At 45.0% G+C, this 20,955-nt stretch overlaps 1 protein-coding gene across 3 annotated transcripts in view; it reads left to right on the plus strand.

The window, feature by feature from the left end:
* The first annotated feature begins 1,357 nt into the window (after nt 1-1,357).
* Nucleotides 1,358-20,955, plus strand: part of LOC113587087 (voltage-gated potassium channel subunit beta-3) — a 39,560-nt gene continuing 19,962 nt past the window's right edge. For 2 of the 3 annotated variants that reach the window (XR_014124918.1, XM_035527707.2), the window contains exon 1: nt 5,637-7,836. Coding sequence is in view for 2 of the 3 variants with exons in the window: in XM_035527707.2 (XP_035383600.1) it covers nt 7,553-7,836 (284 nt within the window). In the remaining variant the exon portion in view is untranslated. Of the gene's footprint in view, nt 1,513-1,670; nt 1,884-5,636; nt 7,837-20,955 lie in introns of those variants that run through there. The other variant, XM_081719357.1, reaches the window with a different exon arrangement.

A 20,955-nucleotide genomic window follows, 5' to 3' on the forward strand; every position in this document is an offset into this window, starting at 1 on the left:
TCTCTCTCTCACACACACACACACACACACACACTGCTGTTCCCATCCCACTTCCGCTGGCAGACTGCAGTGCCAGAGGGAGAGGCTGTAAGAGGCTTTCAGTCAGTCTTGGGGGGTGGGGGGTGTCATCCATCCAATACAATTTAAATGCCTGAATGCACACCTGTGAATAAAAAAGTCCACATACTAACACACACACACACACACACACACCTTGTCCAGCCCAGAAGGTGCCTACAGCAAAATTGATTGCATATAAACTTACATTTGCATCTCTCTAAAGCACTACAGACACACCCCCACACACACAAAGTGTCTCGTACTGTTTCCCACTGCCAATAAACTTCACCATTACTCTAAAGTCAATTACTGGCTTTGGCTGGAGGCTTTCCTCTCCCCTCTGACAGTCCCTCACTATGAATCCAACTATTTATTTCATCGCTCTTTCTCTCTCTCTCATACACACACACACACACACACACACACACACACACACACACACACACACACACTCGCGCTCACTTGTTCCTCTTTCACTGTTCACAGTCCTTTCAACTTTTTATGTTACATTAATAATTTTATGTTAGTAAAACATGATGATGAAGATGATGATAGTGATTATATGTGGTGACCAGTTATGTTAACTGTGCGTGAATATATTTAGCCCATCATAGGCTAAATGAAAGCTGATCAGGATGTGTAAGATAAAGAGCTTTCTTTTGAGATGTTTCATCAGTGATTGCATTTTAAAATCAATAATGTTATCTAAGGGATTACACAGTCTAGCAGGCAGCCTGTTCCCTGTAATCCCTGCAGTTCCTATCACTTGCTGTTGTTTACTATTCCTGCTGAGTGAGGTGTGCTTCTTGAAAACGTCGGCTTGCTTATCATGCTTTTCCTGTTTTGTAGGGTAGAATGTGACTTTGTTTTCCCATATTAAAAATACTCATAATCTGATAATTATTGGTGTTCCATAACTGCAACAGATTATAGTTTGGCACGTTAACTATGTAATCCAGCTATGTGTATTGTTATTTCCTAATGGAGATACACTTTCGGACACATTTTTTCCAATGAGATTTCTGTCGTTATGTTTCAGTATCCAGCTCCAACCCGGTCGTTCCTTCTCTACTTCCCGTTGGCCCTCCTTTTTTAAAGTGCTGGAGGGAGCCCTTCTGTCAGAGGGATGAAATATTCCTCCATCCTTCATTCCTTCATCCGGGGTCTGAGGTTAATCTGCTGCAGGAGCATTAGACCATTTTTATCCAAAGGGCATCATCACAAAATCTGACTCTATCCTTTATTCCAACGAGAGAGAGAGAGAGAGAGAGAGAGAGAGAGAGAGAAAGAGAGAGAGAGGGAGCGAGGAATAATGCCTTCACAAAGCCCAGTTGTTGGGGAAAGGCCTTTGATTTGATGGTGACATCTAGAGATGATAACTTTCATATGATGATGGCTTCCACCTCTGGAAATGCCTCTGACCGCAACCACAGAGAGTAACGATTAAAGGAGGTAATGCCGGCTCTCTCTTCAGCATTTCTCCACCCTGCTGTTTCAACCCTCCGATTTCGTGCTTGGAGTTCCTTTTTTGTCGCTTGTAGAAAACATGCTCTGATCTTTTTTTCTCTGTGCATGTTCTCAGAAGGTTTCTTGTCTGTCCTTCTTTCCAGACACTCTGAATGTTGGAAAGAGACAGAGTGTGGCCTGATTCCCAAAAGAAAGCCACAGCTGGGCAGCTTCACACCGGCCCGCGTCTGTCCGTCCGTCTGTCTGTAGGCGCTGGGCTGTGCCACCATGCTCACTGGCCGCGGCATCAGTGGCGGGGGGATGGACGGGAAGTTCTCCCTCAACTGCCAGTCAGAGAGGGATACCACGTTGTACAGGTGTGTGCCAAAAGGAGCCGGGTGGAAATGTGTGAGTGTGTATGTGTGTGAGAGAGAAAGAGAGAGAGAGAGAAATATTCTATGTTTTATGTGCTTGAACATGCAGAGAATGTCTACTGTCGCGGTTCAATACCCTGTCCACTGGTAATGGGTGCTTCTGAACTACAGTAATGACTGTTCCTGGCATTTCTTCAGAAAATCTTGGATTATGATTGTGTGCTTGAATTTAGATCTGAGCACATCTGAGTCACTCTATTTGCTTTTTTTCTTTCTGTGTGTGTGTGTGTGTGTGTGTGTGTGCTGACAGAAGTAAATCTGAAGACAGCTTGCTAGCTTAGCGATAGCTAGAAACATTCCGACACTAGCTGTCTGAAAGGTGTTTATAATCTGAGGGGCCTACAGCCAAAAAGTTTTTTTAAAAAGTAGAATTAGGCCCAGAACTTCTACATACACTCTTAAAGACAGCAGGTGAGCTGAGAGGCTTAGCATTGTTAGCCAGTCTCCTTTTCACAGCAGGGAGATCTTCACCTGAGCAAGGTAGAAACTGCCGCACTGAGTTTGCCATTGCCAGGTGCTTTCATGCCTCGTGTTACGGAGCATGTGTACTGTACTCTATGACCATGGATTTTTCACAGTTCCTAACTGCTCCAGACAAACCACTTTGATACACAGCACTACAAGTCCCACGAGGCTTCGCGCTCTCTGCAGGTGATGCATTCTACCCCAGTTGCCATGGGAACTACAGGCTCTGCTTAGGCTGAGCTGACGTGAGCTTGTAGTGCCCTCGCATAGCCTGAGAGAAAATTGTGTGTGTGTGTGTGTGTGTGTGTGAGTTTGTGTGTGTGCATATGTGTGCACGCGCACGCATTTGTGCATGTGCGTATCTGTCTGTGTGCGTGTGTGCGTGCATGCATGTGTGCACGTTTGTGTGTGTAACTGCATGACTTAGCTTCTTCTAGGCTCTGGAGAGAGGCTGTGAGTGCTCTCTCACCTCAGCACAGAAGCCCAAGGCTGTGCCTACTGCCTCCAGGCACCACATGCAATTTGGGATTTTTCTCCTCCTTTGTTGTGGGATTCTGCCTCCATGCATTACTATGTAACCTGCAGTTAAAGGCTCATTAAAAACTTTATTTAGGAAATTTTGCTTGTGAATGTAATATTTATATTTCTAAAAAAAAAAAAGACTTTCATTACATTTTAAGATCAGAGAGTAAAGCCTAAGAGGGGTTTACAGTAGGTGTAGTCCTGCTGGTCGTAGAGTTAAGACACTCTCAGATCCATTGAGCCACAGGGCACCATCACAGGGCACTGTGGGTGTGTGTTTGCTGGACACATGCTGTCTGAGAACTGTTTCCCATTCGCAGGGTATGTGCATGGCCCAGCTGACACTTTGGCTGTAGACTTTTAGATCAACTGCAGGATTTCTGCTCACAGCTGTATTTTGATGGATGTAAGATGTGCTTGTGTTTGGAACAGGATGTGTGAAAGGATGATGTAAAGGGGCCCTATAGATGATTTTCAGATATCACATCAGATAAAAAGATGAGGCCAAGTTAGAGAGAGAGTTAGATTTATAATGGATCCATTGATATAAGAAGACGTCGGAAGTTACACAAATCAACGATGCTTCAGCAGAGATAAAGCATGAAGCGAAAGAGGAAAATAATGATAGGCTTGAAAAGCGAAGGGAAGCAAAAACTGTCCTGGTTCTGCTCCCATCCGTAGATAACCCAGGCAAACCTCTTTTATGCTACACTAATTAGTTGCTCCCTTCAACCAAATGTGTGTGTGTGTGTGTGTGTGTGTGTGTGTGTGCATGATGCTCTGAGGAAGTGAGAGAGGAAGTATGCATGGACGTGTATTTAAGCCTATGTGTGTTTGTGTTTCGTGGTACCTGCTTTTTTCAGGTGAAAGCACTTAAAAGCCTCCTTTCCCCTGAGAGAGATCTGTTTCTTCAGTTTCTGCTCCCAAAGAAACGTTCGTATTTTCATGAATAATTGTGCTGCAGTTTCCTTTCATGACCACTAGAGGGCCAACAGCTGTTCGTGAAAACACTGGCTCAGCACATATGACTCGGAACATCACAGCTCATTTTAGACCTTTCAACTAAGTATTGAGTTCTAAATTCGAAAAGAGAACAAAAACTTTTCCAATATCTGCCAGGACCTACTTTTATCAGTTTCTGCCAATTAATGTGCGTAATTACCTTAATTATGGCTTTAGTAGGACATTCCTTACAGGCAAATACTCGGATACACGCGCACACCTAATATTTCAGGTTGGCTTTGCCATTCTACCTTTTTGTCTCACATAATCAGATATTCGATACACTCAGATATTTTATCACTTTACACTATATTTTTTCAGCCATTTTAAGCCAATATATAAATATCTTTACATAAGACTATTCTTTGCCCCACCACTCAATCTGCTTAAGGCTTAGTACAGCGATCTGCTGAGTCTAAGCACTCACATTAATGCTGATGTTGCTTCCATAACACCAACGCCATAGTCTGAAGTTCCTCACATTTGCTGTCAACCAGGCAAAAGTTCTGTAGTCAGTGGTTAGTTTCATTTCAGCTTTTCTTCCCCAGTGCAGTTGCTATGTATAAACCAGCTTGAACTGTAAGGAGGCGTTTCTTTGACCTTTCATATGGATCTGCTCAGTAGTGAAAAGCAGAGTGAAGTACTTGCTGCAGCTCAGGACCGTGGAGTTAATGAAACAGCAGTTTAGGTAAAGTTCAGCACCGCGGACAGTTCCAGTTTCTTATTTGGTATGGGTGCTTGAGGACGAACTTAAAAGAGTGCGAATAACCTACTTATTTTGAAATGGAATCAGTGTGATTTTTAAAGAAGCTTCCCGGGTTTATTGATTTCAGGCTGAAAATGTTTTAGTTATTCTGAGACTGCCTTAAAATTTAAAGCTTTCTCTTCCTTATATGTTTATGAGAAACCCTCCATCTTTTAAGGGAAAAGGAATATTCCTCTTAATTGAAATGCAACTCCTCTGTTAATAAAATACATGTTAGTTGTGTGTGTGTGTGTGTGTGTGTGTGTGTGTGTGTGTGTGTGGGTGTGTGTGTGTGTGTGTGTGTGTGTGTGTGTGCGCGAGCGTGCCTAGGCAAGATAACGAACACGTATGTGTTACAAGGAGGTTCAAGTCTAGTGCATATCAAATAACCATATACATGAAAAAATTATTTCATGATTATCTAAGCACAAAGCACAGATCATATGACAACAAATCAAATTCAGTTTGAGTGAGCATTAACCTACACACTAAGCTCTAAATGTAGCCTTAGAGACTAAATGCAGTCTCTTATTAAATTATTTTTATTGACGTTTACATTAAGTAGTTACCAAAGAGTATAACAATTGTTATCATCGGCTCCGAAAGTACTTCATAATTAGAGTGTGTTTAGAATATGCGTATTTGTGATTTTGCATTTGTTCTTCTCTCTCTCTCTCTCTCTCTCTCTCTCTCTCTATCTCTCTCTCTCTCTCTCTCTCTCTCTCTCTCTCTCTCTCTCTCTCACACACACACACACACACACACACACGTGTGTGTGTGTGTGTGTGTGTGTGTGTGTGTGTGTGTGTTTAATCTTTCGGATGGCTAGCTATAACCCTAAGGCTTTTGCGCGAGCTAAGAGCTCGTGCCTTAACAGATGAGTTCCCAGCATTGGGGGGGTGGGGGGGGGGGGTTTCGCGTGGGGGTGAGAGATGGCATTAGCTCTCTGCACGCAGCGGATCTAAAGTGATTGAACAGCGAGTGGCCGTTTTCTGTCTTAATGAAAAGGAGGCGGTAGTGTTACTGGCAGTTTGATTTTTAATCTTGATGTCCCAGTTCACACTCGGGCTGATGAGACTCCGGTTTATTAATCCACATGTTTTAGTGCTCTTAGTACACCTGTCCTATTCGTAGAGGGTGAACTAAATAAAAAATGATACTTTTCGTCATAATTATGGATCATATTTTTTTATAAGTTGTGGTTTTGACAGTGTTGAACGGACTTATCGATTCAGAGATCAGGGCGACGTTGACAATGTTGAAATCGAGGGAGAGAGAGAGAGAGAGAGAGAGAGAGAGAGAGAGAGAGAGAGTTGTGTTTCGTAGTCAGTGCATATGTCAAACAAACAGGAGCGACTGCAATAGCGCGAAGACTTTATATAAACAGCGCTAGCTAATAAAGTCAGCCAAATCCTTGTAGAGCGCGACAGAACCAGTGCGACGGGACGCTCCTGATTTATCTAGCAATTGCTTCATTAATTAGCCGTTTCCCGGCTTAATTATGTTATTAAACGGTAATTGTAGGAGGCACTGGGTTTGACAATGGGAGATGGACGCAGTGAGCCGCAGCCCCTCGATCCGGCCTGTCACGATCACCATGGCAATTATTGCTCATCATAAAAACAGCGAGAGATCTGCCGCCGTCGATGGTGCCGCTTCCATCATCAAGTCGATGTCGCGTGAGACCGGCCTGTGTGTCAGATAGTGGTTCTTCCAGCAGCGCGAGCGAAGAAGCGCGAACGCCGCGCACTGTTTATAGTGCGTGTGAGTATGTGTCAGTGCGCGAGTGAATGATCGTGTTAAGGGATGCATGCATGCGTGTGTGTGCGCGCGCGCGCGCGCCTGTGTGACACGGAGGGAGTTTAGCGTGTGTACCCAGTCGGATTTTGTCCATTAGACGGCGGGGAAACGGCGAAGCGACGCGAGGTGCGGATGAACAGTTTTTGGCAGTGCGTTTGCGCCGTCGACGCGGCGATCTCTCCGTTGCGGTCGCCTTCTCCTGGTTCGCTGTAGAGGTAAAGCGAAGAATACGGACAGCGACTCGCTCAGCGTTCGTTGCCGTTAACCGAAGCGCCCCGCGCCAGCCGTCTCTGGTATTCTAACGTGTGTCGTTTTGCGCCGGGTGGGGGAAAAACGCTGCTGCTACCCGTCTCGTTTGTGTGGAAGTGTCATATCAGTGGGTGGTTCCGCATTCCAGCAGGACCCCTGCCACGTCGGGACCACCCCGTCAGCACCGAACTCTGCGGAGAAATACTTCAACCGGGAGTGTGCGCGCGCGTAGCAGCTTCGGAAGACTCGCACAAGCGCTAGAAGCGAGCAGTGGAGGAGTGGAGACATCAGGCACCGGGGCACAGAAGCTGTCTCCGCGAGCTGCAAGTTAAGCCCTGGACTGCGGCCAGTCGTGACTTTTGGCTCGCACCTCAAATACGCACGCTACCCTTTAGGGTCTTTTTTTTTTTCTTCGCTGGCGGACCCTTTCCGCAAAAACAACTGGCAGAATGCCTCGCGAAGGTCAATAACCTGAAGCTTGGACTCCAGATTTTGCTCGGCCTTTCTCTCTCTCTCTCTCTCTCTCTCTCTCTCGCTCTCTCTCTCTCTCTCTCTCTCACACACACACACACACACACACACACACACATAGTGTCAAAATTACACACACAACGCACACCCATGCACAGATATACACACCCACACACCTTTGCCACAACAAGAAGCCAAAAAACATAAAGCTCAAGAACAATTTGGACTTCCAGTCCAAGACAGACACACACTCCTGCTGCTGGCTGTGTGTGTGAGACGTGCTCAGACACACACAGACACACACACATACACTCCCGCATTTGTCAGTGTGTGTGCGCGTGTGTGAGTGCTTGTCAGGATGCAAGTGTCCTTCGCCTGTACGGAGCACAACCTGAAGAGCAGGAGCGAAGACCGTCTGTGTGGCCTGCGCACTGCCCCGCCACCAGGGGGCACCAGTGGCGGGGGTGGGGGAGGAGGCGGTGGGGGCGTAGCAGCAGAGAGGATGAGCACACAGGCCAGCAACGGAAACTACGCTCCCCAGAGTTCAGTCAAACCTCGGGAGGGGGCGGGGTCACGGCCTGCACCACAAGGCCACGCCCACATGAAGGAGACGATTGGACGACATAGCAGCATGAAATATAGGTGAGTAGGAAGACATGACTGGACACAGGACGTGGTTGGACATGTGAGGACCTACTAGAACTCTGGTGTGTGTTTATATGAGTATAAGTGTGTGCTTGGGCCAGAAAGAGAGGGACAATTATTAGAGTGTCCTTTGCCACATTGTATAATTCTGTACTAGCCAATGTTTTATGATATCTTTAAAAATTCATGAAGGCCCATTGACGGCCACTTTAACTGCGTGTATGATGAGCAATGAGATAGTGGTGTGTGTGTGCGCGTGTGTTTGTGTGCATGTGCGTGTGTGTGTGGGGGGGGGGGGTTGAGTTGAACATAGATAATGGGGATATTTAGATGTCTTACAGTATAAGAAGCACCTCAGCTTCTGCTTCTGCTCACACTGCTCTGCATGTGTGTGCGTGTGTGTATGTGTGTAAAGAATCATTGTTAATGAATGTTTTTCCTGTGAGACTATTGGTGTGAGTGTATAATATCATTTATCAGTCTTCACAGAGGACAGCAAATTTATTTTAAATTATTGAGGTTTTTTGGTTATTCATGATTTAAGGGGTGTGTGCATATATCATAGCTGAACTACATAGCTCTGTGTGAGTGTGTGTGTGTGTGTGTGTGTGTGTGTGTGTGCAGGTACAGTGAGTGTCCCAAATGTGCTGTCTCTGCAGGATCTTTACCACTTCTTCAGGTGTTGCATAAGACACAACCTGTCCAAACACACTCACTTAATTGGCTGACCGGGGTGTTTTGTGCCTGTAACTGTTGGCTATGTGTGTGCGGAATATCTGAAACAGGCTCATTATGCACAAGTAACATTGCTCGTGCACACACTCTCACACATGCACACACACATCTTTACAGGTCATGACATGCTTCATGCAACAACATGACTCATGTTTGTAACTGTGTGCACACACACACATGCCCGATGGTGCACTTCACCTGTCAGTGACAATACTCTGTTGGTAACCAAAGGCTTTTCTTAGTATTACAGAGTTATCCATTAAAACCTGTGTGTGTGTGTGTGTGTGTGTGTGTATACAATCTGTGTATAGAGTGTAGACATGTATTTAGCCTTTAGCTCTTAAACTAGACAATTGATTTGTATAAGAAGATGCAGTTTTTTATGCAAATAAGCTTAAAAGTGCCAAAATGTGTCCTCTTTATTAGGCACTAACGTTGGCTAGATATAGAGGAGGGCATAGCATTATACAACCACACTAATACACAAGTCAGTAAAAAATACTACATAAAGATAGTAATACCATACTGTATATATTCATGTGTGAGTGTGTGTGTGTGTGTGTGTGTGTGTGTGTGTGTGTGTGTGTGTGTGTGTGTGTGTGTGTGTGTGCATGCATGCATGTATATGTGTGTGCATGCGTCTGTGTGTGTATGCATGGAAATGTGTTTGTTGGACGATTATGGCATTATGGTGCCTTTTCAAAGAATTTCCAGAAACAGTGCAGCCCTGCAGGCACCTGTGCTGGGCAGTCAGGCTAATGGAAAAGAGAGCCAGGGCTCTAGCCTCTGAGCAGCGTGCACGCCGAGAGAGGAGAGGAGAACGACACAGAAAGAGAGGGGAAGAGAGACAGAGGGCAAAAGAGGTGAAGTTATACAAAATAGAGAAAGAGACTCCACTTAATACTGACATTGTTCTCATCCATCAATTACATTTTCATTAAGAAGCCTGTTTTAAAAATAGAGGATGATAGTAACAATATGCTACTTCTCCTCTTCCCTCTTTGTTTCTCTCTCTCTCCATCTTCCTCCATCTCCCGCTCTGCATTATGTCGCCTGTCATTTTTCTTGTCTCCTTCCTTCTGTTCCTCTTTCTCTCGCTATGTGATTTTCTGTCTCTCTCTCTCTCCATTCAAAAGCATTGAAAGCGAGCAAGCATGTGTGATTTGAAAGGAGAAGGTGGCACTACTGAAAAAGAGGTGTGTGTGTGTGTGTGTACGTGTGTATTTGGTTGCCCACAGTAACAGCCTGTTCAGCATTGGTTGCTGGCGCAAACAGGACAGTATGTGCAGTGTAGCCGTGTGTCTCAAAGATCAGCGCACACAGACACATCCTCACATGCATGCGTGCACACACAAATACACACACACACACATTAAATCTCACAGATTATCTTCACACTCACACATACACACACACACACACACACATTAAATCTCACAGATTATCTTCACACTCACACACACACACACACACACATATTAAATCTCACAGATTATCTTCACACTCACACACACTCACACACACAATTTATCTCACAGATTCCCTGCACACTCATACCACACATATTTTGACTAAACCTCTCCTCTTACACATCCATCTAACACCTCCCGTATCAAACCCTCCCAATGTCCACTACACCCATACAAGCCTTACAAATAACTTCCACAGAACCACTCTGCAAACACCAGGCACACACCACACACACACACACACACACACACACACACACACACACACACACACACACACAAACACACACACAGAGGTTGTTTTATGTGTTAAACCCTCATGCACACATGCACGTCCTCCTCGCCTACTAGTGTGAACTTTAGGAGCAAACATATTTCTAGTCCAGAAGATGCACAAAGTCGGCCCTTTGCACATGGCACTTAATGCAATAAAGCGATTTCTGTTTCCCTCTCCATTCACACTTGTACGACATAACTCTTCAGACAGCAGCTCATTTCTACTGTGGCTGGAATGACACTTTCCACAGCAGCAGTACCAGCCACAACACCACAGTAATGGTAATGACAGTTACTGTCACTGCACTTACTGGCAGTGATTATCCCGCGTTCAGCCCATTTGCATGCATTATGAGGTCAAGGTCATGGCGAGATTCACTCAGTGCATTCATTCCCCTCTTCACTTTCAGCAATGTAGATGTGACAGAAAGGACAATGTGTGTTTGCGTGCACGCGTGTGTGTGTATGTGTGTGTGTGTTTGTGTGTGTTTGTACATGTGTATATGTATGTGACGCCTCTCTGGCTACAGTAGTTCAGGACGAAATGGCTGTGTTGGCATTTTTTGAGACTGTCAGCTATTACTTGTTGTTTGTTTGTTGTGCAGTATTGTTGTTTGTTTTTTGTTTATTTTTGCTGGTGGTGACAGGGTGGATCCTGGAATCCCTGCATGTTTCTCAGCCTCCTCCCTGCTGGCTGAGTGGGATTACGCAGCTCTTGCCACGCCCCACTGTTCCAGGAACAGCGTTAATGCCGCATGAGCACACAAAAGACCTTTTAAACCCAGACTTAGAACTGTAATTTGTGTCATTTGTTTGTGTAGGTACATAAAAAGTATATTTTAGTGAAAATGCCTGGAGTAATGGAGCAGACATGACCTTGAGAATGTTGCAAATGTCGACCTCGGGAATGTGCTGCTGGAACAGTAAATTACTGACTTCAATGTACAAAAACAAAACCATCAGTGGCATCTGGCTGGAGGTTGGATGTGTACAGACACTGCCACCCAGACCACGCTCTCTGCATGAGGGTTCTTATTTTGTTTTGCCTAGGAAAAATTTGCAGTAATCTATTATGCAGAACAATTAACAGAGGAAGTGAATCCTGGAACAAGGTCTGAAATCTGATGGGAAGTTAAACGACAGATGAACTATGACCTGAAGCTGAGTGATGTATTATAAAGATGATGGTTGTTATTGCAATATGGAATTCTCTCTTAAAAAATATCTCCATTCTTTATTTTGACCACCACTCCTCCACATTCTATGAAATGCATTTTTAGATCTATGCATTTTTATGCATTACATTTATTAATTTTAATTCATTACATTATATTTATTCATTAAATTTAAAAGTTAACATTTTTTAAAGCTGCTGATATACAAATGTTTACATTATGTATGTGATATTTTGCACAACAAAAACATTTTTATCATGTTTTTGTCACTCCCTGCCATCACCCCACACCTGCGCTACTGTGATCACCAATCTGCACCCAGCAATCACTATACCGATCCACTCACTTATTAGTTCATTGTTTGTTCTATTTTCTTGTTTTCGTTTCCATATTTATTCCTGCAGACCCCCATCCTTAGTGCTTTGCATTAGCCTGTTTAAGAGACTGCACATCACCATTCCGAATTGCCTTGTTTGCTTCCAAGCCTGCATCCTGCCACTAGCCTCCAGGCTTGCCTAGTTACACGTTAGGTTCTTTGTCCTACTCACAGACTTTTATTTTACAGCTTGGTAAGCCTGCTTTCTGTTTCCTGTGTAAATAAGCTTCTGCCTGCCATTCCACTCGCATCTCGCTCCATTGCTCCAGCGCCATGTCACAGAAGGCAAAGCCTATAAATTGCAGGGCAGCAAGTGAGACCTGCCTGACTGAGGCGCTTAGCCTGCAAGACACTTTCACTGGTTGCCATCAGATTCAGTTAGGAAATCCACCAGATCTAAGCCAGATCTAAGCCTCCACCGGATCATTTGTCCAGCAGCGTGGCAGTTTTCTCAGTGGTTCCCACACCCCTAACCAGTAGTCCTGTGGGACCTTTGTCTTCTAGGTTTCATTCTTTCCACATTGCTACCCTGGAGGTCTACAGTGGTGGCCCTGAGGGGTCCGTATGTTTTCTGGTCAAGTGCAAATTGTACTTCGCATATCAGCCAGTTATACCTGATCATGCCAAAGTGGCCTTTGTGATCAGTCAGCTCACTGGGAGAGCCAAAACTTGGGACATTGTGTTGGTGACCACTGACTCCACAATTAGGCACTACTAACCTGACTTCGTCCACCAGCTGAAGGCAGTGTTTCACCTTCTGAAGTGGTGCGGTGTCTGCGGTCGAACCCTGCTATAGCTCATGAAAGGCTCTGGCCCAGTGGTGGAGTATATCCTCGAATTCCACACAATTGCAGCCACTACCTACTGGAATATTTGGTTGTGGAGGGACTGAGGAGAGACTGCAATGCAGAGCTTGCCTGCCATGAGGAAGCAAGGTCCCTGGACAAGATCATGGAGCAACCCATCCTATACGACAGCTTGGCAACACCCATCTCTCCGATGCGTAGGGGGAGAGGAACACCCAACAGTGCCTATGCTTATATTGTGTGTGCTGACTATGTTCAGGTTTTTTGCCATCTTGCCCCCTCAGCTAATGATTACAAGAAAGGTGGTGAAGGTGACTAAGGATACAGGGCACTCTTTTTGTCTCAGGGTGACAGTAACACGCAAGGGTGTTTCTCTTTTTGCCAGGGCCATGATTGCCTCTGGTGCAGTAGGGAGTTTTATGGACCAGGAACTGGCCTCAGGGTTACAACCTCTCCTGCACCATCCAGCATCTTCTTTCTTACCAAGAGAGATGTAGGTCTCCATCCATGCATAGTCTACAGGGGTTGAAACACCCTGCTGGAGAAGTATCTTCACTTGATATGCATTAGAGAAAGGGACGAATGGCAGACTGCCTTTAGCAGGGCCTCTGGACACTATGAATATCTATTTCTTCCTTACAGCCTCTTCTGTGTTTCAGGTGCACATGAACCAGGTCCTTTCAGAGTTTTTGGGTAGATCCATCATTATTTATAATGATATATTGATCTACTCACCCTCCCTGGACCAATATGTCTAAGATGTGTCCAGGTGCTTTGCACTCTTCTGCACAACAATCTGTATTGCAAGCTGGAGAAGTGCGTGTTCCATTTGTACCAGGTCAATTTCCTGGGCTATGTTATAAATTTGACCTCCATCCACATACTGTCCTATAAGGTTGAGGCACTAACACAGTGGCCCTGACCTTAGACGTGTCACGGACTTCCACCCTTCCTGGTGTTCAGACATTTTTATAGGCAGTTCATCTGCTCTTGCAGCTCCATGCTTAGTCCTTTATCAACCTCCTTCAAGGTAAACAGACCCACCCAGCTTGATCATGGGTGGCAGAGAATGCACCCACCATGCTCAAGAAGGCATTCATCACTGCTTCGTCCTTCAACATCCTGATCCTAGCATGCCTTTCATTGTCGAGGTGGAGGCCTCTGATGTGGGAGTGGGAAAGGTGTAATCACAGTGGCCTGGTCTAAGCCAAAAAATGAAGCAGGTGGCTTAAGGTTCAAAAAAGCTCAGCTATGGTGTTGGCAGTGGAGCTGCTAGCCATAAAATTGGCTTTCAAGGGCACCCAAAATTGGCTAGAGGGCACCCAACACCTCTTTGTGATTATCACCATCCAAAACAGGTGGTAACAGTTGGTAAATGTTCTACTCTTGTTCAAATTTCACCATCACATACTGACCTGGTTCCAAGAAATCTAAGGCGAATATCCTCCCACACCGGTTTAGCCCTGAAGCTGTCCTTTTCCTGCTTCCTGGGGACTGTTGAGTGGGATCTGGACCATGCCGACCAACATCCTCTTTTCCATAGCTACAAACTGTATATACTACTGCAATTCCTCTCTCGTCTACTCTCTGGTCACTCAAGATGCATGTGAACCGGCCAGCTCCTCTCTGTACGTTACTGGTGGCTGTCTATGCAGAGGGACAATGTGTGATTTGGGAATATCATTCCACCATTCACCCCTCCAGTGGCAAGTTCCTTCCACTGTCCACAGCAACCATGGTCACACGCTGACCTCGACTCTGTGATGGATCCCCTAATGTCGGACGATCACACCACCATCCTCACTGTTGTCGACCAGGCAGCAAACTTAATGTGATGATGAGTCTCAATTCCAGTCACCACCCTCACACTCATTGGGCAAGTGGACATGTCAACCAAGAGATCTGCACCCCAACATCTGGAGCACTTGCCTACACTGGACAGTGTATGCTCAGAATTCCCTAAGCCATGCATCTACCAGACCCACCCCATTTGAGTGCATTTTGGGCTTCCAACCACCCCCTGGAACAATACCGTCCTTGGGTTTTCCTTCCATCCGGTCCTCGATAGGAGCCGGAAGGTATGAGAGGGAACACAGCACTGTCTCCGTGCGGCCATCACCACCTTCATGTGAACAGCATATCCATGCAGGTGTGATGATAAAATCTTCCAGTTGGTAGACCGGATGTGGGTAGTCCCAGTGTCAAGCAGCATCCCAGGTGTGTTGGCCCATATACCATCCAGGAACGCATCAGTGACATCATGTGTAGGGTCATCCTGGTTGGGGGATAGCAATGTGGCTCAAGTGTCTGCTGGACACTGCTGATCCCCCCTTCAGCCCTCCATTGGATTGGCCTACTATGTCAACATGCTGCTGGACTGCAGTACCTAGTGAACTGGGGTATGGACAAGGAGAGGAGCTGGTTGCTGTCCAGCCAAAGTCTGGACCCAGAGTCCTTCCATCATGCTCACCCCTCGTCATCCGGGTCACACTGTCCCCAGTCTTTGGCAGGCTCTCCCAGTCTTTGGGGGGTACTGTCATGCCCTGTTCGGAACCCAGCCAACTACCAATATTTACATACATTGATCACCAATCTGCACCCACCAATCACACTTCCCAGTCACTTCCCATTTGCCTCTGCAAGAAACTGTACCACACCATTCTGAGCCTGTCTTGTTTGCTTCCAAGCCTGCATCCTGCCACTAGCCTCTGGGCTTGCCTAGTTACCCGTTTTTTGTCCTACTCACAGACTTTTATTTTGCAGCTCACTTGGTGAGCCTGCTTTCTGTTTCCTGTGTAAATAAGCTTCTGCTTGCCACTCCACTCGCTCCTTATCTCCAGCGCCATTGTCACAGCTTTTTATAGTGTGATATGGATTGTAAGCCATTTGTCCTGGCTTTCTTGTGAGTTACTCAGTGCAACCAATGAAAAAGCAGTGACACTAATGTTTCACATTTATGTAAACCTATCATGAGTCCCCATCATCCTCTTTAGTTTATGCTGGATTGTGGTTATTCCGTTCAACCATGTGGATCCTTATGTATATGAGCAGCAGCTGCTACATAGGAGCAGTGGGTCTGTATTGAGCTGTTATCCTCTGACTGAGCACATTTAACCTATTTCACTTTATGAAACAGCTGCCCCCAAAACCCCAGAGGATGATGACTGAGCAGGGCTAATCTGAATGAGCCTGAGACCTGTGTGTGTGTGTGTGTGTGTGTGTGTGTGTGTGTGTGTGTGTGTGTGTGTGTGTGTGATTGTGTATGTATGCATGAATTAGCCTGATGCCTCGCTGAAAATATAATATGCTTTAATTGATATCTTGTTAATATAGTAAAAATATCTCATTTTTAGTATAGTACCTTTTTGTACAGTTGTTTTTGTGTATGTGTACATGTTATGGCACCAGGGTGATAAAGTATTTGTGAATATGTATTTGCATACTAGATGAAGCAAGATGCTGTGCTGTGAGGTGTAGCTATGGAGCTGTCTGTACCTTACCTTAACAACTGGCAATGGGACCTCAGTGTCTTTACTTGTGCTTTGCCCATAACCCAAATTGTTTTTATTCCCTTGTGTGGTGATTTAAGAGCTTTATATAGGAGTAGAAAGACCCCCACAGGACCATCTGTGAACGCACTCATTCAGCACCGTGCTAACAGAGCCCCTGATCATTACAGGCATCATGATGTTTATTGGAGGGATTAGCTAATGGTGTCAGATGGGTTCTGTCTTGGAAGTGTGCGCATGTTTGTGTGTGCGTGCACGCGTGTGTGTGAAGAATTTATGTTGACTTCCAGTGTACTTTGTTCGAGGCACACAGACTCAAGATGTTCCAATGAACCCTATATTTTCAAGCATCAGGGTTGGAAGGGTTACTTAAAAATGTATTCCCTCACAGATTACTGATCACATATTTATAATAACAAAATCTTGATTATTTTCTGCTGCTTTTGGATTCTGTTTTTAACTGATTACATGCAAAACAATTTTGGATCACTGTGTACAGCTAGTTTGGCCACTCACAAGCTCCTGTATGTTCTCAGTGCAGACTCATGAACAACAAAACTCGGCAAATGTGTAAATGTCCTCCACATAAACAATATGTTCGCTCCCCAGCAGTCCAGTACTGCTGCAGAATAACCCAGTCTCTACATTCCTCTCCCTACATAAGCTGGTAGGCTCTACCAGGGAAACTAAACTGTATTTAGACCACATAGGCAAGGAATGTTTCGGCATCACTGAGAACAAAGTTCTCTATACTGTATATTCAAAATGGATAGTAATCCATCTTCCTCACTCCCACTGCATTGTTAACAAAGGTTTTAGCAGGAGTTTATCATCTGATAATGAGGAAATAATAATACCATCAGTAACATTGGCACCCATGACTGGCTGTTTGTATTCTGCAATGTATAGCCTATACCAAAAAGAAAATTAATTTAATCAAGATAAGCTAAGCACAATAATTCTTTCCATATTTTGTTTTTTTCCATGTTATGTCGAGACTCGACTGTTTCATTTTGTTCTTATCTTTTTGAGAGAGATAGAGGAAGAGAGCGAGAGTAGCAGCAATAACTTTTAATTGTTCTGTTTATTAAATAATGCATAATTAAATAATGCATAAAGGCATAATTAAACAATGCCTACACCTGAGATTTTAGTTTTTACACTGAGTCTTCCTCTTTTTTTTTGTTGCCTGACTATGCTACCAGTTAAGGCTGTATTTGGCAAAAAACTTACTGGGATGTCTTTTTTGTGTTTTGAATTCAGACCTCCACCTGTGCACTTGCTAGTACCATTTAGGATTGAACCCCTCATGACTTTCACCAGCTAGGGAGTAGAACCTTTCAGTTCATGGATTCAGCACTTTGAAGTTGCCATATATATGTCAACTGCACCTCTGTAAAAATTAAATTGTTAGCTGCTAAACCCTGTGGGCCTGCCTATGCATGCTGACAGAGCTTATCTCTGGCATTGAAGGCAGGCTATGACCAAACTAAAGCTGGTATGAGTGCAGATTTTAGGGTAACCAACTTTTTAGCTGCTTTTAAAGAATACTTGACTTTGCATCCTTGCAAGCCTCAAGAGCCCTTCAAGATTTATGCTGCTGATCTCATCAACATAGTGACAGAGGCTTTTCCCCAACATGGCCCCAAAACACAAAAATGTGAAATTCATAATCATGGGGCAGTTAGCCTGGAGCCACACCGAACATGGCCACTTATTGAGGACAAGCCCAGTTAGCCTTGGCCATAGCTGTGCACATATCTGTCATGCCTCTGACTGTGACACTGAATGTAGACCCTAGTATACCGACTGATGAATTAATGGCTGCTATTGGTGACCTTATAATGGAGCTACTTGATACAGTCACATTTGGAACACATAGACAGTCCTTTAGAACGACTTGCACAAGAGGTTGCTGACTTTCAGAAGGGGCTACCAGACTTTGCTTGCCCACACATTCAGCTTGTTTTACTACAGCGTATGCCTATTCCAGTAGACATCACTCAGAATGAGGCATCTTATGTAATCACACCTGCATGGAATGCTCTGTCACTTCCTCATACACGTCTGACAGGGGACAATGGCCTCTTCTTGCTGATATCGCTCTACCTCGTTACTGGGCTCCATCATCTGAGTGGACACTCTGATACCCAACTCTGTTCCTTCTTGCCATCCATCGATATTGGGATGTCTGCTTTCCTCCATGGCGTCACCACGATGGGTATCCCACTTGTTACATTTCTCTGGAATACCATGCTTATCCAGTTCACTGCCCTCTCCTTTATTCCATGCTGAGGTCCGTAATGCCTGGCCCCTTCCTCTGGTCCACTATATAAACGTACCAGACACTCATCAACCTCTTCCCCACCCCAACCCCACATAATTAGACTCATCATTCCCAATGCAATGCCCTTTTATGGCAGATACACTTTTCCAGGTCAAGTGAGATGACATCCTCTCCTCCCTCCCAGCATCAGGGAGACTGTTAGATGCTGGGATTAGGGGCCAAATGTCAACCCCATCCCCCGCAGACCATACTGTGATTTTATGATGGGTCTTTCTCATGCAACACAGCATGACCTTAAGTGTTCCCCATGCTCACTTACAACTGCATCACACCACTGTGCCTTTCTCTCCCTCGCAACACTGCATCTGTGCAGTGTGCATCTCACCTGTGCAGTGTCCAATTTGCCTTACCCTGTCATGTTGCTATCTCTCTTAAATGGTGGCTTCTGTCTATCTCAGTGGTACCAGTACAGATGTGGCTTGCTCTAACTTATGTAGGGATTGTTGAACTACAGTCCCTAGAATGCCAACCGCTGTTCACAATGGTCAAGGGCTAGTTAGGATAATTAAGCGCTCCTTAGAAACAATCTTGCTTTGTGGAGTTTGTCCCTCATGAAAGTTATTCTCCCTCACATATCACCCATGTGATAAATATGAAGACTACACAGTGGCCTCTGCTGTTGCACTTCTGTTTGCGCCACACCAACAGCAGGCGTCTGACATTAGCTTGTCCCCTGGCCAAAAAGTGACAATGTTGATGTATTTTGCTGACGTTTTCAGCATACAACCCAATGCTTATTATCTACCACCGCACTGATACAGCTAATACAGCCCAGCCTGGTAAATTGCAGCCATACTGCACATCCTTAGCAACACAGTCTTTGCTGCAACAGGTAGTGGAGAAGTCCCTGTTCAGCCCCGGTGGCACTAGTCCAGAAAAGCAGATGGCACTCACAATTTTTGTGTTGCTTACCACTGCCCCAGTATGGTTACAATCAAGGACTCATACCCACTTCTTGGACTGATGGCTTCCTAGATAGACTGGCAAGTGTACAAGTCATTAGCACCATTGACCTCATAGTCAGCTATTGGCAAATCCCACTACATCCCAGAGACAAGGTCAGAATTGCTTTTTATACAGTGCCTGGGCTCTTTGCCATTGTTTGGTTTGTTCATCATTTTTGCCATTACCTAGCCTTTCACCCATTTACAACCATCACAGACCACAAGCCTTTGGTGGGTCTGAAAATGCTCCCATTTGATCAGGAACCCAAAGGCTGGCATGCATGTTGGGCTGTTGAATTAGATCTCTATGACTGGACTGTTCATAACCATGATGATAGCAAACACCACCATGGCAGCAGATGCACATGCCATCTCCCACCTCCCACTCAGCATCATTCCTGATGTTCCTTTTGTATCTCATAAGCCTCCAATTGCCACAGTTGTAACTTAAACAGACTTCACCTCATTGTATATGATGTCTAAGAAGGGCACCCAGTCCACTTCACACCTCCACAAACATGGTCCAGATTCAAGCAGATTGGAACAAGCCTGCCCAACAGCAGACTGACTCTGATCTTGCAGTAGTGTTTGACTGGTTACAGCTGCTGCAGATCACCCCTTCCCAGTCGACTTTCAGGTTTATAATCTGTCGTGACCACTGGGTAAGACCAAAGTCCTTTATGTCCTCTTGGCATTTTTTCCTTATAACATGGTCAGGTCATCCGGCCCGACCACCCAACCTAGTTGTTCCTTCCCACCCCTCCAAGCTGCCCACATCCCCCTAAATGCACTTTCCTCCTGCATCCCACTCTACAGAGCCCTTGCCCCTCAACCCCAGGGGGGACATGCATGTCTCATCAGTTTTATTATTATTATTATTATTATTATTATTATTATTATTAATATTACTACTACTATTATTAGTTACACTTATGTAGTACATTTCTCATACCCCAGTATGCTTTTACATCCAATTAAAACACACACACACCGAAAAGAAGCAGCAGCCAATCATACAGCGTACTCTCAACCAGAAACTACAGCCCCCTGGGGGACTACGCTGGCACAGAGAAGGAGAGAGAGGACAACACCCAGGAAAGAGCACCATCCATCACTGGGCATGCAGACATACAGTCATTCACACCAGACTCACACCAGGGCAATTTACAGTATCCAATTGACATAACTGCCATGTTTTTGGACTGTGGGAGGAAACCAGAGACCCCAGCAGAAACCCACCCAGACACAGGGAGAACTTGGAAACTCCTCCCAGATAGGCACACAAACACAAGACCCTAGTGCTGAAAAACAAACATGGTAACCACCAAGCTACCATTTATTTTATTTTTTTGTTGTTGATTTTTGAACATGGGCCTATTTTAGTTTTTAAGAGGTTTGATTTCCTCTTCTTGCTATTATCTGGTCATGCAGACAGGATATATGGCTATATAATTTTTGGGGGGTGAGGGAGTATATGTA

This window comes from Electrophorus electricus, chromosome 8 (assembly GCF_041902795.1).
Source record: "Electrophorus electricus isolate QZ-2024a chromosome 8, ASM4190279v1, whole genome shotgun sequence".
Taxonomy (NCBI): Eukaryota; Metazoa; Chordata; class Actinopteri; order Gymnotiformes; family Gymnotidae; genus Electrophorus; species Electrophorus electricus.